The sequence below is a fragment of the Lampetra planeri genome, chromosome 15 (assembly GCF_965212315.1).
Source record: "Lampetra planeri chromosome 15, kcLamPlan1.2.h2, whole genome shotgun sequence".
Classification (NCBI taxonomy): Eukaryota; Metazoa; Chordata; class Hyperoartia; order Petromyzontiformes; family Petromyzontidae; genus Lampetra; species Lampetra planeri.
In genome coordinates, this window is record NC_136121.1 from 14,173,225 (window position 1) to 14,192,116 (window position 18,892).

Genomic DNA, 18,892 nt, shown 5'->3' on the forward strand with positions numbered 1-18,892 from the left:
GTTGTGATGAGTGACACGTGTGCAGGGAGGAGGAGGTCGTGATGAGTGGGACACGTGGTGTGGAGGGAGGAGGAGGTCGTGATGAGTGGGACACGTGGTGTGGAGGGAGGAGGAGGTCGTGATGAGTGGGACACGTGGTGTGGAGGGAGGAGGAGGTCGTGATGAGTGACACGTGGTGTGGAGGGAGGAGAAGGCCTAAGGCCAGAATACGGTGGTGGTGAGACCGTAAGAGCGGTCCTTGAACGACGCGTCAACTGTGCATCAAGTAGAAGACCGAAAGTCAGATAGATGGTGGCGATGGGAATGTATGTATGCGCGATGGACTTCTTTCGCATCGTACGTAGCCAACGGTGCTAAATCACGATGACGACGATGAGACGAAGAGGAGATGTTGAAGGTCCGATGCGAAACCTATCGACGCCGAGCTGGGAGATCGAGCAGAACGGAAAGAGGCGACGACGAAACTGCGATGGCATCGCATTGCTACGGAGGGGGGGGGGGGTCACGGTGCCATTGTGACCTTGAGACGCGCTCCGCGGCCTCGCGCGCTGCTGCGGGGAGGGGGGAGGGGCGATGGCGCATCGATCCCTCGCGTGCCGCGTGCGCCTCGCCGCCCTTGACCGCCAGCGGTGGGGGAGGGGCTATGGGGAGGGGGTTGAGGGAGAATTGTTCGTCGGAGCCACGGGGGTGTGTGGGGGGTAGAGGGAGCCAGAGTGAGGGGTCGGTGGGAGCCGCGGGGTAGGGGCTGGGGGGAGCAGCGCAGGACGAGGGTTAAGCCGGAGCCGCAGGATGGGGGGGGGATTAGGGGGAGATGGGCGGGGGACTAATGGGGCGGTGATCGGTTAGGGGCGCCATACGGGGTGGGGGAGGAGAGGTTTAAGAGGAGCCTGGGGGGAGCGGCAGGAGGGGGTAGGGGGAGCTAGTGGGGTCCCTCCCCTGCCCGTGACCCCCCAGAGTGATTAATGGATGAGCGCGGCTCCCATTCACCTCGCCCCGTCACGCGCCGCTTGCCGTCCCATCCAAGCAATGGGTCACTCCGATCCAACTTCGCAGCAGCAGCGGCCATGCTCGACCCCTTGCCGGATGAAGGCCACCAGCCCGTGGCCGTGGGTCGCCTCTCCGGACCCCCCCCCCCCCCCGTGCAAAAATCCCCGAGCGGTGGCCGTCCTCTCGGGCGCGTTCCCTCGGCTCGGCTGCCACTCTGTGTGGTGGTGGTGATGAGGAGGCGTCTCCTCCTCCAGCAGCAGCAGCGGGCGTCGTGCTTCGAGCAGCCGTCACGCGTCCTGTCCAAGCCCAACTTTTGTTAACAGCCGATGTGATGACGTCTCGATACAATGATCACTGTGGACGATGCATGAGGATAACGAGTTGTGACGATGATGCTAAGCATAGTGACGAGTGATGAGAGACTACGTTATAATGTTGTGCGGATGATTGCTACGGCGTCTGGAGGCGAATGCGTCATCTCAATTAATCGCGGTGCTGCTGCTGCTGACGATGGCGATGTTGATGCAAGCCATGACGGGATGATGGTCGCCACAACCGCGTGTGGTTGTGGATGGACCGCACGGAATCGGACAGATGATCGTGATGATTGAGCAAAACCCTCAAGTAAACCCCCGTGTCTCATCCCACTTAGCCCCCCCGTCCTCATCTCCGTCCTCGCAGACGCCGAGGCTTAGAGTCGCAAATTAGGAGAGAGCGTCCGTGGGGGGGTGGGGGGGGGTTGCTGGCGGGCACCTGGTGTTCGTCTGTCTGCTGTCTGGCGAGAGGATGATGATGATGATGATGGTGGTGATCAGGCGGCGAGGGGGGGGGCTGTCTGGGTGTGCGGGGGGTAGTGGCGACGCGCTGCGTTACAAACGCGGCCACCCGCTCACGGCCAACACAAGTGACGAATATATGAACCGGTCCTGGGCTTCCCCTAGGTCGACTCGGCTTTAAACAACAGTGCATGGTGCGGTGTGAAAACATCGCCCACTGAAGAGACAAAGGCGGCCGGGCTGGGTGTTGGCCACCCACTCCCCTCGTGCGCTGTACCGGCCTTCATAGGTGCACGGCAACAGACAGCACTTGTCCCGATAGCTGATGTAGCCTACACGCTGCTTTGTCTTCTTAAGGGTGTTCGGCGGTAGACGTGGGATTGTGGGGGGGGGGCATCGAGGGCAGTGTGGGGGGGGGGCTGACATCTGGCGTGCCGCGTCTGAGCACACGCACGTGTACAGATACACGTGCGTGTGTGTGTCCGCGTGTACAGATACACGCGGACACACACACGGGCCACTATGAATTAATAACGGGATGCATGTCACGTCCAAGCTTATTGGGTATTGACTACCGCGACCCTGCCCCTGTAGTTATGAGCAGTCCGAGACTTTATTAAAGGGAATGGAAACGATGCCCCCACACATATCGCCTTGACACAGCGGCGTAGTGACAACATTATCAGTGGCGTAGTGACGACATTATCAGCTCAGGGGATGCGGAAATCGATCAGGTGGGGCCCCCAATGTTTGATTTGTCTCGCACGGTCAAAACTCGGCTATTGTGGCTGCTCTTGCTTCTCATCACATCGTTACATAAGTGTCGTCGTCGTTCTCTTACACTGTTGTTGTTGTTCTCTTGCACTGCTGTTGTTGTTGTTCTCTTGCACTGCTGTTGTTGTTGTCGTCGTCGTTCTCTTACACTGCTGTTGTCGTTGTTGTTCTCTTACACTGCTGTTGTTGTTGTTCTCTTGCACTGCTGTTGTTGTTGTCGTTCTCTTACACTGCTGTTGTTGTTGTTGTTGTTCTCTTACACTGCTGTTGTTGTTGTTCTCTTGCACTGCTGTTGTTGTTGTTCTCTTACACTGCTGTTGTTGTTGTTCTCTTGCACTGCTGTTGTTGTTGTTCTCTTACACTGCTGTTGTTGTTGTTCTCTTGCACTGCTGTTGTTGTTGTTGTTCTCTTACACTGCTGTTGTTGTTGTTCTCTTGCACTGCTGTTGTTGTTGTTCTCTTACACTGCTGTTGTTGTTGTTGTTCTCTTGCACTGCTGTTGTTGTTGTTGTTCTCTTACACTGCTGTTGTTGTTGTTCTCTTGCACTGCTGTTGTTGTTGTTCTCTTACACTGCTGTTGTTGTTGTTGTTCTCTTGCACTGCTGTTGTTGTTGTTCTCTTACACTGCTGTTGTTGTTTTTCTCTTACACTGCTGTTGTTGTTGTTGTTGTTCTCTTGCACTGCTGTTGTTGTTGTTGTTGTTCTCTTACACTGCTGTTGTTGTTGTTCTCTTGCACTGCTGTTGTTGTTGTTCTCTTACACTGCTGTTGTTGTTGTTCTCTTGCACTGCTGTTGTTGTTGTTGTTCTCTTACACTGCTGTTGTTGTTGTTCTCTTGCACTGCTGTTGTTGTTGTTCTCTTACACTGCTGTTGTTGTTGTTCTCTTGCACTGCTGTTGTTGTTGTTGTTCTCTTACACTGCTGTTGTTGTTGTTCTCTTGCACTGCTGTTGTTGTTGTTCTCTTACACTGCTGTTGTTGTTGTTGTTCTCTTGCACTGCTGTTGTTGTTGTTCTCTTACACTGCTGTTGTTGTTTTTCTCTTACACTGCTGTTGTTGTTGTTGTTGTTCTCTTGCACTGCTGTTGTTGTTGTTGTTGTTCTCTTACACTGCTGTTGTTGTTGTTCTCTTGCACTGCTGTTGTTGTTGTTCTCTTACACTGCTGTTGTTGTTTTTCTCTTACACTGCTGTTGTTGTTGTTGTTCTCTTGCACTGCTGTTGTTGTTGTTCTCTTGCACTGCTGTTGTTGTTGTTCTCTTACACTGCTGTTGTTGTTGTTCTCTTGCACTGCTGTTGTTGTTGAACACACATATCGTAGCTTTGCCCCCCCCCCACCAAGGGAGTGGGGGGGGGCAGAGCACCTCCTGCCTGCCCCACGCGAGTTACGCGACTGCCTTGACAGAATTGTTTGCGGCAAGTGCTGTTAACGAGCACCTATTAAGGCCGTCATCGTCATCACACCTATCACTAAAGGCAAAGATTATCCCCATCTGGCCTAAGACTGTAGGGGCAAGTGCTGTTAGCGAGTAGCACCTAAGAAGGCCGGTACGGCACACGAGGGGATGGGTGGCCAGCACCACGCCTGGCCGCCTTTGTCTCCCTAGCGACGATGTTAACACATCGAACCAGGTACGCAATTGAGGCCGAGTCGACCTAGGGGAGAAGGCCCAGGACCGGTTCACTATGAGTAGGGAGGGAGGGGGGGTACAGTGTTGTCTGTGTATTTATTTATTTACTTGATCATCACCATCGCTCAGTCTCCCCTCGTTGTTTGCCGGCACTCGCTGCTTGCCACAGATTATTTTTGGAAACAAAGACGGAGGTGGGGGGGGCGAGCACGTCGCGCGCGTTACCGAGACAATTAGCGCCCAGAGCCATCGCTCACTCACAATCTGCAGACCCCCCCCCCACACTGACCCCCCCCCCCACACACTGACCCACCCCCCCACACACTGACCCACCCCCCCACACACAACTCCCCTCCCGTCAGACGTGGCCCCCCACCGCCCCCACCCTCAACCACTGCTGCAGCCCCAAGCAGCCGCAGCCCCAAGCTTAGCCCCGTGGCGGCCCCACCACCACCACCTGCCAACTCAACCACACCGCCCCCCCCACCAACCCAGCCACACCACCCCCCCCACCAACCCAGCCACACCGCCCCCCCACCCCACCAACTCGGTCACACTGCCCCCCCCCCCACCAACTCAGCCACACTGCCCCCCACCCACTCAACCACACCGCCCACCCCGGGGTGGTGTGCGCAGCACTTGTCCCAACAGCCTGTTAAGGCTATACGGGGGATCTTTGTGTGCGCGTGTGCGCGTTTGTTAGGACGCTCTCTGCCGCGCGCGTGCGCATGGTTCTCCAGAGTGAGGATCGGTGGCGCAGTGGTTAGCGCTGAACTGCGCTACGCAAACACTCAACACAACACAACATAATAATATACAATAGTTGACGTTTTGGGTAATGGCCCTTATTTGTAGCACACGGCTTGTGATCATCCAGAACTGTGGAGGCAGCATCGAGGGTTGGTGGATCACACGAATGTTGTCAAACTCCCCGTGGGCGAATGGGGGCAGGGTTGTGGGGATGACCCCGGGGATGACCTCCACTTCCCCCTATCCCCCCCCCCTCCCCAGCGAAGAGGGTAGTGGGGTCCGTGGGGGGAGCCACGTGAATCGATTCTCAAGGCTGTGAGTGGGGGTCACCCCTGCGTGTTGCTAAATCGGGGACACGGGGTATCGCGTGAGAGTGCGGAGCGCCGCGATAAAGGGCAGTGATCATCAACACGACCCACACGGATTGCTTAAGCGCCGGGTGGCTTCCTAAAGGGCCGTGTCAGGGCCGTCATTTGATCAGAGCCGAGCTTCTAATCCAAGCTTCAGGCGTCCAACTGCGAGTAAGCCGAAGAGTCCCCAGCGCGGCACAGGTGGTGGGCTCGGAGCGATGAACGTGACGGTGTTTCGCTTCTATCAGAGCACTTACAGACGGAGTGCCGAGAACCAGATCCCGTTCTCGTGTCACGTCTGGGCGGTGACGCGGGCCGAGCCGTGGGCACGCGGGATGCTCGGGGTGGAGGTGTGCGGTTCGGTGCTCGCGGCCGCCCGGGTTAACACTGCGCGTGCGCGTTAACCACTACTGATTACATTAACCACCAGTGATTACGTTAACCACCAGTGATTACGTTAACCACCACTAATTCGGCGCCGTCTGCTGTAATATGGACCCTAACGACCCCGTGACGCTATTCGAGGGAGATTTTAAACAAGTATAGCCCGTAAAAACAAAGTTTTTCACTATAAATCCTTTATATGCGTGGCGGCTAGAGTTCTCTCGTCCTCAGGCTTGAGATGGCTACCACCTATGGGTCAGATGATTGCATGGCACCATTAAGCAATTGGTAATTAAATATTATATTTTTCTCCTAAAAAGTGTAAAATTTTGGAAAAAAATTTCACGAACATTAAGTGTCACGCACAATGAGTCTGTGTGGAAAATGTCAGCTCGATTGGATCACGGGAAGTGGGTTAAAAAACGACCGAAAGATTTGCACGGTCGTAAGCAAGCAAGCAAGCGCGCAAGTGAACTTAATATAAATGATTTAAAAAGAGAGGAACCCATTTGTGTGCCGCCCTCATTTTGGCCTCAATGCGCCAAGATTGTGCCAAACTCGAAATGTATATATATGAAACATATCTAGCCAGGATATTATATACACGTGCCTGCACCTACCCACCAGCTGATTCCATTATCATCGTCAAGGGGGTAGGTGGCTCGGACGCGCGCGAGCGGGGTGGGTGGCGGCCCTGAGTCCGGTACAGGAGTTGAACCGCGACATCGCGGCCTCTCGGGCCGAGGGTGCAGCCGCCCCGCCGCTGCATTATTGATGGCGCGATCTCTGCGCTTGGCTGCTGTCTCCTCTGTCCAGTCGAGTGCTCCTCTCGATTTAGCGAGGAGGTATTTTTATCACGGCAGAGCCCTGAGAAGTAGCGGAGTAATTGGGGGTGGGGGCGATGCGGTTTAGGAGGTTCATGGGGGGAGGGGAGGCGGGGTCCAAGTATCCCCGGAGCGCCTCACTCTGTCGACCACAACATATTGCATTTGCTGCCGAGCTGTCGATCAAAGGTTGTCGCCGGTAATCACGGGGCGTCTCGACTCTGAGAGCGCGCGGTGCGTAGGGTTACAGCCGCGTGCGGGAATTGTGTCTCAATTGTTGCGTCTCTTGCGTGTGTGTCTCGCTGTGTGCGCGTGTGTCTTTGTCTTTGGTGCTCGCTAACATCACTTGCCCAAATAGTACGTTCAGGCTATCCGGGGTATCTTTGTCTTTATCTTTGTGTTTGTGTGTCTTTGTGTCTGTGGTGCTGGCCACCCACCCACTCGTGTGCCGTGATGGCCTTCATAGGTGCTCGCTAACAGCACTTGCCCCAACAGTCTGTTAAGGCTATACGGGGAATCTTTGTCTTTGTGGTGCAGGCCACCCACCCACACGTGTGCCGTGATACCCTTTAAAGGTGCTCGCTAACAGCACTTGCTGTAAGAGGCGATACGGGGGATCTTTGGCTGTGTGTGTGTAAGTACGCGTCTGTACGCGTACTTCATATCGCCCCGTGTCTGTGACGCTGCAGCTGTAACTCGCGTTGCCTCTGTAATGAGAAAGCGACCGCTGATTTCGCGACCTCTCCGGTGATGGCGAGGGGGAGGGGGGGGCACCTCTGTAAATATTTAAAGGAGACCGCACGTCTCGCCCAGCCGCGTGGGCATGCAACCGGTGGCGAGCAGTTGCACAACCGGTTGCTCGCAGCGGAGATATTTGACTTTCAAGCGGCAATCTGCTCATTTATCGCTTAGGCGAGTACCCGGCTTGATGGAATTACAACTAACGTCGACGTTTCGGCTCACCGGCCTTAGGGAGGGAAGGAGTCGAAGGGGTATGCCCCTTAAGAAGGGGGAGGGTGGTAGGGGGATACTGCCCCCTCCCCTCCCCCACGTACCCCTCTCATCCGCCCCCACCTCATCCGCTGTCTCCCCCCTCTCGCGGGGATTACGGGAGGATGGTGGAAGGGCCCGTGCCTGCTTCCATCGGATTAGGGACCCCGGCGGCTGCTGCCGCCAGACCATACGGTGCTGTCGCGTCTCTCGGACCCCCGCCCCCCACCCCACTTCGTAGGGGGCACGCGAATGGCGGGCCGGTGGAGAGCTCCCGGTACCGCTGCTCCCCCCAACGCCGTCCCAACAATGACCTCACCCCCCCCCCCCCCCCAGTGGCGTCGCGTGGCTGAGCCGTGCCATGGTGGTGCAGGACATGGAGTGGGGGGGGGGGGTCCCCTCGCTAAGTTGCCCCCCCCCCACGCGCTGCTCTCCGTAGCCCGGCGGCCCAGGGGCGGTCACCCGGCCGCCTGCTGCGGGGCCGTCACCCAGCCACGTGGTGACCCGCCCTGCATCGCTGCTGCATCCCCCTCCCACAGAGGAGCCCCCTCCCTGCAGAGGTCGTATGTATGTTGAACTTCTTTTGCACCATACGCAGACAACCGCGCGAATCGGAGGTGCGGGGAAGGACAACAAACTAAACACAAAAAGCAGCTCCAATGAAATGAGTTTTCAATCTCGATGATTTAAAAGTGTATAGCCCCAGTGGATTCCTCAAGGGGCCGTCCATAAATGACGTCACGCGATTTTGGACGATTTTTGACCCCTCCCCCCCTTGTCACACGGCGTAGACAAAAAGTCAGACCCTCCTCAAATATGATGTCACAAAGCTCTGCCCCCCCCCCCCACTTTTTTTAAACATTCTTCAAATCGCTTTAAACTATTATCATTGTAGTGCGTATTTAATGTGGCGCTGCACTCTGATGTTGTAGGAGAAAACATATATTAAAAAGTCTATTTAACTAAGTATAACGTGTCTATATTTATTTAAAGTTGCGCATTTTGATGTGACGTCACATTTCTCAACCCCCCCCCCACCTCTCGTCACACATCGTAACAAATGTCTGACCCCCCCCCCCCTAGGTGCGTGACGTCATTTATGGACGGCCCCTAAAAGGATCCCTGTAGGGACCTCTCCCTGCAGGAATGTGACAAGTCATCGTGTACGGACTTACAATTTTTTGTTTAATTTGTTGTATGTATGGGTCGAGTGGTGTCGCAGCGGTTAGCGCACTGCGCTACTGAACCCGGCAACCACGAGTTCGAGTCCCGGCTAACATCAGCTGGCGGGTGATGTAACAATCGGCCCGACTCGCGCTGTCCCGAGGGAGACCCACTGAACCACTCACTTCGCGGGGACCGGAGTCCCGGGCTGGATGAAACCCACACGGAGTCGTCCTCGCCACAGACGCGAGATGAACGCGGCGGATTCGTGGCGTCCGTGCGCCCCCTCATTTATTGGATGAAGATCAGAAGCACAGGGAGATTAGCCCCCAGCCCCCACCTCTCACCCACCTGCCCCCTCGCCCGCGGCACGAATGAGGTCGCCTTCCACGTCATCAGCGGTGACAGCGGCACGTGGCGAATTTCAAGTCCTTGAGACACCTCCCCCCCATGTACAGACACAACAGATCGTGACGATATCGGGGACACGGATTCTCACGGAGTGGCACCTATGACATACCAAGCGGGCCCCATTCGTATTTCACATGCAGATTAAGTCGTTACACGCGACACGCGCCTGACGATTGGTGGACCCGAGAAAGTGAGGGCTGGAGCTTTAGAAGCCGTTAGGTCAAGGATAATGGGGGGTCTCCGGGTGTCTCTGCAAGCGTGCTTAACGATGATCGATTATTTATTATCGATGAGGACGGTGATTTGTGATGATGACTGATCATGGGTTCTCCGTGTCAGCAGCCGAGAGAATGGGACGTAGCCGAGCAAATGTTCCGTCAAGTAAAAACAAAGCAAAGCAAAGCGACCATGTTGACAGTTCTACGAATGTGCACCTCGAGCGTTACGATAGATTGCGGAACACCCCGAGAATCCCGACTCCCTGTACCAACCATCATCGTTATCATCATCATCACCTCCCAAATTAATCACCAAAATCTTCAACACCACCACCTCCGCCACGCCGTGCACCGCTCCCCTCGGGCTCATCCCCACGCGACCCCCCACAGCCAGGACCAGCAGAGCCAAGCGAACGACAGCGTCGCCGCTTCATGCGCAACAACAACAACAACAAGAGCGACAACAACAACAACAAGAGCGGCCGAAGCGGCGATGATCACGGCACGCGTACGACGAGGGCCGTCTCCGCGCGCGGCCGCGCTCCCTCACGCGGCGTTGACCACGATCATGAGGCTCATGAGGAAGACCATGAGGAAGAAGAGCCACATCAAGCAGCGGTCCATGACGCGCGCCACGCGACGCCACTCCAAGACGCGCGCCTGGCTGGCGCGCTGCTCGCGGAAGCAGCGCGCGATCGCCTCCACGCCCTCGGCCACACGGCGCCGCGTGCGCAGCTCCTCGCTCTCGTCCCCTCCATCATTCCCCTGCCTATCCTCATCGCGATCTTCGCCACCACCGCCGCCGTCGTCGTCGGACGAGAAACCCATCACCACCTCCTCCTCGTCCTCCTCGTCGCGTCCTCGCCATCCGTTGTTCTCGTCCGGCCCCGCGCTCGCACGGCGCGGCGCGGGGCCGCGCTGGGGCACCGCGCGCGTCTCGCACGGAGCCGCCCCGCCGGCCGCTCCGGCGCCCTCGAGCCGCACCACCACCGTGTGCCGCGAGGGGGCCGCGCCGCGCCGCTCCTCCACGCCACCGTTGGCCTCCCCCTTGCGCGCCGGCGCGGATGCGGCGCCGCGGCCACCTCCGCGTCTCCTCCGCCCGTGGCGTCGAGCGGCTCCCGTGTCGGGGGTGGTCCCGTCGGCTCCCCCGCCGCCGCGGATCTCCGGGGCGTCGCGGTCCCAGCAGCTCTCCCCCACGTCGTAGACGAGGAAGATGCGCGCCAAGTAGCCCAGCACCAGCGACTTGACCCAGGGCGGCACGGGACGCGCCTCCGGCCCGCAGTGATGGACGTTCATGACGAAGATGGTGAGCGCCGTGGAGGCGGTGATTAGCGTCATGGTGGCGATGTAGTACTTGCCTGCGCGGGGAGAGGGTGGGGGGAGCAACGGATCGGTGATGGGGTGGAGTAGAGGTGCAGGAGATGGGCGTGGGTGATGTAACAGAGGTGGAGCGGTGTGGTGAGAGGGGGTGGTGCAGGGATTGATGCGAATCCTCACTCCCAAAATCACGCCAGATCACCATACACACCACACGTCTCACCGCCACCAGAAAACCACACCACCAACACACATCACAAAGATCCCCCGTATAGCCTTAACAGACTGTAGGGGCAAGTGCTGTTAGCGAGCACCTAACGAAGGCCGGAACGGTACACGAGGGGGTGGGTGGCCAGCACCACGCCCGACCGCCTTTGTCTCCCCAGTGGCGATGTTTACACACCGCACCAGGTAGTCATTTAAGGCTGAGTTGACCTACACACATCACACAACCACCACCACCACCCCCCACCACTAACCCCTTACCACCATTACCTCACCACCACGACCACCACCACGACCCCACCAGCAGCACCACCACCGCACCACCGTGACCACCCCCGTAACCCCGCGCGCGGCTCTCACCGATGAGCGGCACGTTCTCGGAGGGCGGCATGCTCTCGGCCACCATGAGCTGGAAGACGGTGAGCGACAGCAGCACGGTGACCCCCAGCGACACCTTCTCGCCAGACTCGGCGGGCAGGTAGAAGCCCAGCGGCGCCAGGAAGGAGAGCATCACGCACGGCAGGAGGAGGTTGAAGACGTAGAAGGAGGCGCGGCGCTTGAGCAGGATGGTGTAGGTGACGTCTGGGTAGGGGTCCGAGCAGCAGCCGTACTTGATGACGTTCTTGGCGGCGGGCATGCCCAGCACCTCCCACTCGACGTTGGCGATGAAGTCCGAGAGGTCTCCTCCGTCCATGCCGCTCAGCAGGTCGATCTGGTTGCCGTTGTAGGTCCACGAGCCGAAGGTGAGGCGGCACTGCTGGCGGTCGAACGGGAAGTAGGACACGTCCACCTGGGGTGCCCCACACACGCGGTGCGGGGCCAAGGGGGGAGGGGGGGGAGGGGGACGAGGAGGAGGGGGAGAGGATGTGAGTGAAGCCAGGTCCGCGACTGAGTCGCGTGACCCAGCCTCTCGCGCGACTTCGTCTCCCCGCGCCTGCAACTGCTTTGTCCACAACCAGGGTTAGGACAGTGGATCTCAACCCGTGGGTCGTGCCCCCCCCCCCCATCACCCCCCACGCCCCGCCCACCCTTTCCCCCCGAAGGACGCGAAATCCTTTCTTGGGGACCGTGCACTGATGGATACCGTGCAGGAGAAATTCCAAACATGTTGATAAAACTTTCGGGAGGAGGGTGATGGCTTTGGTGATTCCCGTGCACATGGTGATGATGGTGGTGCTGATGATGATGGTGGTGGTGAATGTGGTGATGATGGTAATCACGATGATGGTGGTGCTGATGATGGTGGTGGTGAATGTGGTGATGATGGTAATCACGATGATGGTGGTGCTGATGATGGTGGTGGTGAATGTGGTGATGATGGTAATCACGATGATGGTGCTGATGGGGGAGCTGATGGTACCCGGCACGAGCTCTTGGTGATGGAGGGCGAGTCCCACGTGATCTGCCCGTTGTTCTGGATCACCACGTTCGTCTCCATGGAGCCCGTGAAGCGGTCATCCGCACTACGGCAACAACAACATCAATAACATCAACAAACTCACCTTCGACAACACCGCCATCCACATCAGAACAGAGCGCAAAAACATCAACATCATACGGAGCCAAGCGCGCTAATCGGAGGTGGTGACATTGCGCCTGCCGGGCTCTGTGGGGGGGGGGGGGGGTCACGTGGGGGTCATCCCCAGGAGACCGGTGCCGGGTGGCGGCGGTGCTGAAGGTTTGGGTCATGGATTTGGGAGATAATAATAATGATGATGGTGGTGGTGGTGGTGGTGATGATGATGATGGTGGTGGTGGTGGTGGTGGTGATGGTGGTGGTGGTGATGATGATGGTGGTGGTGGTGGTGGTGATGATGGTGGTGGTGGTGATGGTGGTGGTGGTGATGATGATGGTGGTGGTGGTGGTGGTGGTGATGATGATGGTGGTGGTGGTGATGATGGTGGTGGTGATTATTATTTGTACAGGAAGTCAGAATTCTCGGGGTGTTCCGCAATCCGTCGTCACTTTCGAGGTGCACATTCATAGAGATGGCAAGGTCGCTTTTTTTTTCGTTTATGGCGCATTGCTCGGCTACGTCCCATCATCTCGGCTGCTCACGTGGAGAAACCGGTTCACGCTTTGATTCCCTCACGCCACGACTATTGCAATGCATCGCAACACCATCAACAACAACATTATCATCACCAATATCATCAAAAACATCGCCACCGCAAACACACACAGGGACCCTGCCTCCTTCATGCTGCCCTCTCACCCACCCCCCCCCCCCTGCCCCCCTAGCCATGCCCAGCCACCTGCTCCCCTGCCCTCCCTTGCCCCCATCACGCTGCCCTGCCCTGCCCCCTGCCTGTTGTAGAGCACGATGTCCGGCTTCCAGACGAGGCCGCTGGGGATGCGGATGGCGTCCAGGCCGTCGTACTCGTCCTTGTCCCAGCGCAGGTTCGCGTCCTGCCAGATCTGGCGAATCCACAGGTAGGCCGTGAGGATCTGGTTCCTCTCGTCCTGGGGGAGGGGGTCGCGAGTGGGGTGGTCAGTTCGGGAGGAATGGGAGTACGGCGGTTGAAGGGGGAGGAGGAAGGGTGCGGGTGGGAGAGTGGAAGGGGAAGAAGTAATAAAAGGTTCAGGTGGTGAGGGGTGAGTGGGAGGGGGGAATGGGGCGGTGTGAGGTGGCAGTGACGGAGGGGGCGAGGGAAGGGGTAGGCGGGAGCTGGCGGGTGAGTGGGGTGGGGATCAGGGGGAAGGGGTGAGGGGTGAGTGAGCGAAGGGTCAGTGAGGAGTGGGGGAGTGATGGTGGCGAGGGGGTTGAGGAGGGAGGTGATGGTGGGGGAGAAGATGAGGTTTGGTGGTGGGGGGAGGAGGGAGTGGAAATGAGGAGTGACCGCTCCGTGTAAACGAGAAGGTAACCTCAGCTTGCGATTGATTTGAGATTCAGTGACCTCACCACCTCCATTACCGCTACCATACCAGTGACCTCAACCCGTGTCGATATCCAGAGCGAAGGTCGTGACGCCCTACCACAGTCTCCTTGCCCTGCACACGTCGTGACCCTGCACATGTCATCACCGTGCCAGTGTCCTCACCATGTCGATGATCTGGGAGAGGGTGATGCGCAGGGTGATGTTCATCACTCGCTCCGTGTTCTCCACGGGGCGCAGGGAGGTCGTGTAATTACGCAGCAGGTCCTTGAGGAGTTTCCTCGCGACCCAGCCCTGGGCCGCCAGGCACCCTGTGGGGTCGGGGGCCCGAGAGGGCCGTGGGGGGGGGGCAAGAGGTGGGGGTGTCCCGGGAGGCGGAGAGGCTGTAAAGGAGAGCCTCATGAAGAGGGATTTGACGGTAATTGCTTCGGAAGAGCCCTCATCAAACTACCCCCCCCCCAACTTCGCTCTCTCCTCCCGCTCACTGCCACCCATCCCCAACCGACGTGGGGGCACGCGTGGGGTGATTTGGGTAGGGGGCACGCCGGTGATACAATTACAGCACAACGTGGATCCATATATAAACATGTCGCGTCTTCGCCGTGACCGCCTCGCAAACAAAGACGAAGATTCGCCCGCGTCGCCTCTCGCGGCCGATCAGGGCGAGCGCTGTCAGCGAGCGCGTCTGCACTCGCTCCCAGAAGGCCGTGGAGCTGATGGGATGTGTAAAGAAAAATACGTCCAGCGACAAACATGGTAAGGAGTCGCGCCGAGTTTGACGAGTGATTTTTCTTGCACGATTATCTCGGATTAACGTGGGGGGGGGAGTGGGGGTAACTATACCCGTGCACAAACCTAGCAGGGGGACAGCCCTGGGTGAGGAGCGACGCGGGGAGAGGGCGGAGTGGGGCGAGGCGACTCTCAGGAGATGGACGGGTGAGGTGAATGACAGGCGAGGCTCAGAAGGGCGAGGAAGGCTGGGGGGAAGGGCAGGTGAGGTTCGGAAGCTGTGAGGAGGTGGTGAGGTCGAGGTGATGAAGAGGAGATGCGCAGGTAAAGAGGTGGAGGGTGAGAAGGAGTGGGGAGGTAAGGAGGTGGTGAGACCGAGGTGAAGAGGAGGAGGAGGAGGAGCGCACCTGGGTGAGAGAAGAGGCAGGGCACCTGGAGCAACGCGATCTCCAGGAGCGCGAGCCTCATGGTGATAGAGGTCACCGGGGGGTCAATCCCGGGGACAGAGGTCACCTGACCACGTGCAAGTGGCACACAGATAGACGAACACACGAAGAGAAAGACAATCAAACACAAGCCCATGGACTCGTTCTCCCCGTCTGACGAAATGCGTAGCCCTGCAGCTCCTTGCAGGCATCATCCCATAACGACATTACATCCCAGATGTCCACTGCCGATCATCGCAACGCATCTCATCACATCTCTCAACCACATCATGCTATCACATGCATCCTCCACCAATCATTCCTTACCATCCATGCATCACATCTCTCACCTCATCATCCCAACGCATCCCTACCCATACCATCAATCAATCCTTCCTATACGTCACGTTAATTCCAATCCCATCGGACTCCATCCAATACCATCCCATTACATCCCATCACAAATCTCATCACATCACATTCCACTCTTTCCCAGGATGTTACAGAGGACGACGATGATGGTGATGATGATGATGGGGTTGATCGAGATGTTCAATATTATTATATGGATGCAGGCTAGGCAACTGATGGAGGAGGGATGATGATGATGATGCTTATGATGATTATTTTGCTGACGGTGATAACGATGCTGCTGATGGTGATGATGGTAGTAGTAGTAATATTGCTGCTTATAACGATTTTAATAATGACATGATTTGCAGTTAATAATTAATTATCGTTACTGATGATAATAATGATTGATGATCACGATTATGATGATAATTGATTTTCGATGATGATTATGATTTTGATAATTGTAGATGATTGATGATCATTATTGATGATCATGATGGTTATTTAAGATGATGATTCATGATGATGAGTGATTGCATCGTAGTTACCGCTGTTGCGTTCCGAGTTCTCTACCGAAGCGACCCAGCCGCAACTCCCGCTCCATATCGGAACGGGAGCCTCTCCCTCCTCCTCCTCCTTTTCTCTGCTCCTCGCTCGCTCGCTCCCTCCTCTCCTGCCTCGCTCCCCCGCTCTGGGCTTGTGCTGGCGGAGCAGGTGTCAAGTGGCGAGCGACGATAGCGACTCGCGTGTTTTATATAGGGGGGAGGCTCAGTGGCACACACACATACACACCCACACACGTGCGCACACGCTCGCGCATCGACACACACACACAGCCACACACGCACCCACACATACAACAACAACAACAACCGCCATTCGCCACTAAGTGGCGGTAACGTCACCACGACGCTTGTGCCAGGCCATGTGCACCTTGAGGCCACGTGGAGTGTCGAACGCCCGCTTACAGGAGGTCACGGGGCAGACCCAGGTGCCACGGGTCGACTGACTGAGATGACCGAGATGACTGGCTGATGCACTACCCGTGCCCATTACTGTGCCAACTTGCTGTGCTTTAGCCACCTGGCGCTCCGCTCGTTGTTGTGAGCGACGCTCCTCCGCCCTCCGTTGTTGTTGGAGGGCGACTGCCTCCAACTGCCCAGTAGCGTACTTCACGAGCCTCCTCCACAGAGGCCGATCTTGACACCGCTGGTACCAGTCATCGGCAAGTCCACTCAGCTCCACGTCCTCCTGTACCACATCACTCCATCTCTTCTCTAGCCCGTGCCGCGCCCGTTTAGCCCCCTCGATCCCGTCGAACAAAAGCTGTTTTGGCATGTGGTGGCTGGGCATGCGGGCTACATGACCCAGCCACCGCAGCCTTGACTGCCGGAGGAGCTCACACACACTCACATACACACGTGCGCACCAATATGCAAGCCGCCGTTCGACACTGAGCGGCAGTGACGTCACCACAGCGCTTGTGCCAGGTTAGGTGTACTTTGAGGTCTTGAAGGCTCGCTGACAGGTCACGGGACAGACGCAGGTGCAATGGGTTGTGCTCCCCACTCTGCCATCTCGCTTGGGTTTGTCCGCCAGGTGGCTCCGCTCGTTGTTGTGAGCGTTTCACCTCCGCCCTCCGTTGTTGTTGGAGAGCGACTGCCTCCCACTGCCCAGTAGCGGCGCGTCCTTCATGAGCCTCCTCCATAGAAGTAGATTTTGACACCGCCGTCTGTGTTAATAGAGCCGATTAAAATGAACACCGAGATCTCAGTGTGTATGTGTGTGTACACGTGTTCCACGCGACGCAGACGACGTAACTTTCTTAGCGCGTCACGTGGGACGTGTTTAACAATCATCGGGCGCGTGCAGTGCGTAACGAAGTAATGTGAATGGAGGGTAAATTGGTAAATGCGGAAATCTGTAGTGTGGTTGGAGGTCGCGAGGACTGGCGTTTGGGAGATCCGATCATAGACCGACAGAGACCCATAGACTCGCACAGAGACCCACAGACTCACGTAGAGACCTTCATACTCGCAAAGAGGCCCATAGACTCGCAGAGACCCATAGACTCGCAGAGACCCACAGACACGCATAGAGATCCAGACTCGCATAAGAGACCTTCAGACTCGCAAAGAGACCCATAGACTCGCAGAGACCAATAGACTCGCATAGACGGCGTTGCGATGAAACCGAGTTCTCAAGTGTAGTGAATTGGTGGTCTCTGCCCGGTCTCCCAGCGATCCAACGCCTCACCGTGATTGACACATCACGTGGGTGTCTCTCTCAGGACGCTCGACGGACAAAGCACGGGAGAGAGCTGCCCCCTAGCGTATAAAATACACTACACCGCTTGCAGCGATCACTGTGACGTCTCTTGCCATGGGTCGTTCTTCATCACGTGGAGAGGGTGGAGGGGGGGCTTGGAGATGCCCCCCGCCCATCTCTCGCTGAGCAATGGACGATGGGACCCACCAGAGCCAGCGTCACCGCTTGGAGTTGGTTCCACCCGAGATGTTTACTGCATCGCCCAGTATACAGGAGGTCGTGGGTTCGATACGGACCCTGACGCCTGTATGTGTGCAGTTTGCGTGTTTCTCCTCCCTTGTGGATTTTTCTCCGGATCCCTCGGTTTCCCCCTCCACATTTCTGAACACGCGTTTAGAGTATTTGGCTGTTATAGATTTCCAAGTGATCAGTCACCTCGTCGAGGCATCATGTGATGGCCAGGTCGCTTCTGAAAAAGAGCGACATAGCTCGGTGGGCATTACCCGCTGAAATAAGCATAGTTCGTAGTTCGTAAGTGTCTCCAATGCGCCAAGCGAAGCCGTGGCCCCGAGTAACCCACTTCCCCGTCTCCCTCTTCGTGCTCTGCTCAGCGACTCGGCACGCACGAGACGTCCTTACGGAGCCGGCCGGTGGCCGCGCAGGCCCCGTAAAGCGGTGAGGGTTGGTGGTTCACGCGCACACATTGCGCAACTCCCTTTCTGTGGAAGTCGAGGACGTGCCGCTGGCTTGCCAGGAGAAGGCGGTGCAACAAAGTGCGGACTAACATCACACGTCCCTTGTGAACGGGACAGAGCAGTGTTTCTCACTCATTTCCAGAGGGGAGAGCCACTGTCACCAGCGCGAGGGCCGCCACACATTGTAAAGCATTGGATTTGACAGCACGCTGATGGGGCGTCTTCACATGCTGTGTATTGTCGCGGGCCGAGCGTCAAGTGGCCGCACTAAAGGCTACCAGGGGCCGCCAGTGGCCCTCGGGCCTTGCAATGAAGACCACGGGGAGAGTGTAGCCCCACATCCCACGAGTGGGCTTTTTTTACCGGTACTGCGGCTTCTTCACACACGGATACTCATTGAATGGCTGAACATATCTGAATAGAGGACTGCAGAGCTTGAGAAATTGACGCCCGTTCTGCGCTTGGCTGCCTCCCAAGCTTGTCTGTGTGGCGTGTGGGCTGATGCGTCTCTTCGTCACTGTTGCAGAGACACGAATGCAAACCCAGAGGAGTGCTTTTGATAAAGTGTTCCCGCTTCGTGCTGTTCAACCATCTCCACCAGCCGTGAGATACGGAAGGGGGCAACACAACTGAACATCAGTCGCTCCCGAATGCTTTTCTATGCGGCCTGCTCTCCCGCTATGACCACAACATCCACATGTACCCCCACCATCGCACCGCCACCACCATCAATAGACACCATCTCTCGC

General features: G+C 57.2%; 1 protein-coding gene across 2 annotated transcripts; it reads right to left on the minus strand.

Annotated features, from left to right (window-relative positions):
- Nucleotides 1–8,884: 8,884 nt before the first annotated feature.
- LOC144722798 (neuronal acetylcholine receptor subunit alpha-10-like) lies at nucleotides 8,885–18,885 on the minus strand. 2 transcript variants are annotated; one of them, XM_078601226.1, is made up of 7 exons: nucleotides 15,729–18,885; nucleotides 14,809–14,914; nucleotides 13,838–13,983; nucleotides 13,105–13,259; nucleotides 12,156–12,258; nucleotides 11,156–11,585; nucleotides 8,885–10,611 (listed from the first exon to the last, which is right to left on the minus strand). In XM_078601226.1, exons 2-7 carry the CDS (start codon nucleotides 14,867–14,869, stop codon nucleotides 9,800–9,802), a joined length of 1,707 nt encoding a protein of 568 aa, XP_078457352.1. In that variant the 5' UTR covers nucleotides 14,870–14,914; nucleotides 15,729–18,885; the 3' UTR covers nucleotides 8,885–9,799. The 2 variants fall into 2 exon arrangements, with proteins under 2 accessions (XP_078457352.1, XP_078457351.1); XM_078601225.1 differs by lacking the exon at nucleotides 15,729–18,885 and having other exon boundaries at nucleotides 14,809–15,713.
- Between the last annotated feature and the right edge of the window lie 7 nt (nucleotides 18,886–18,892).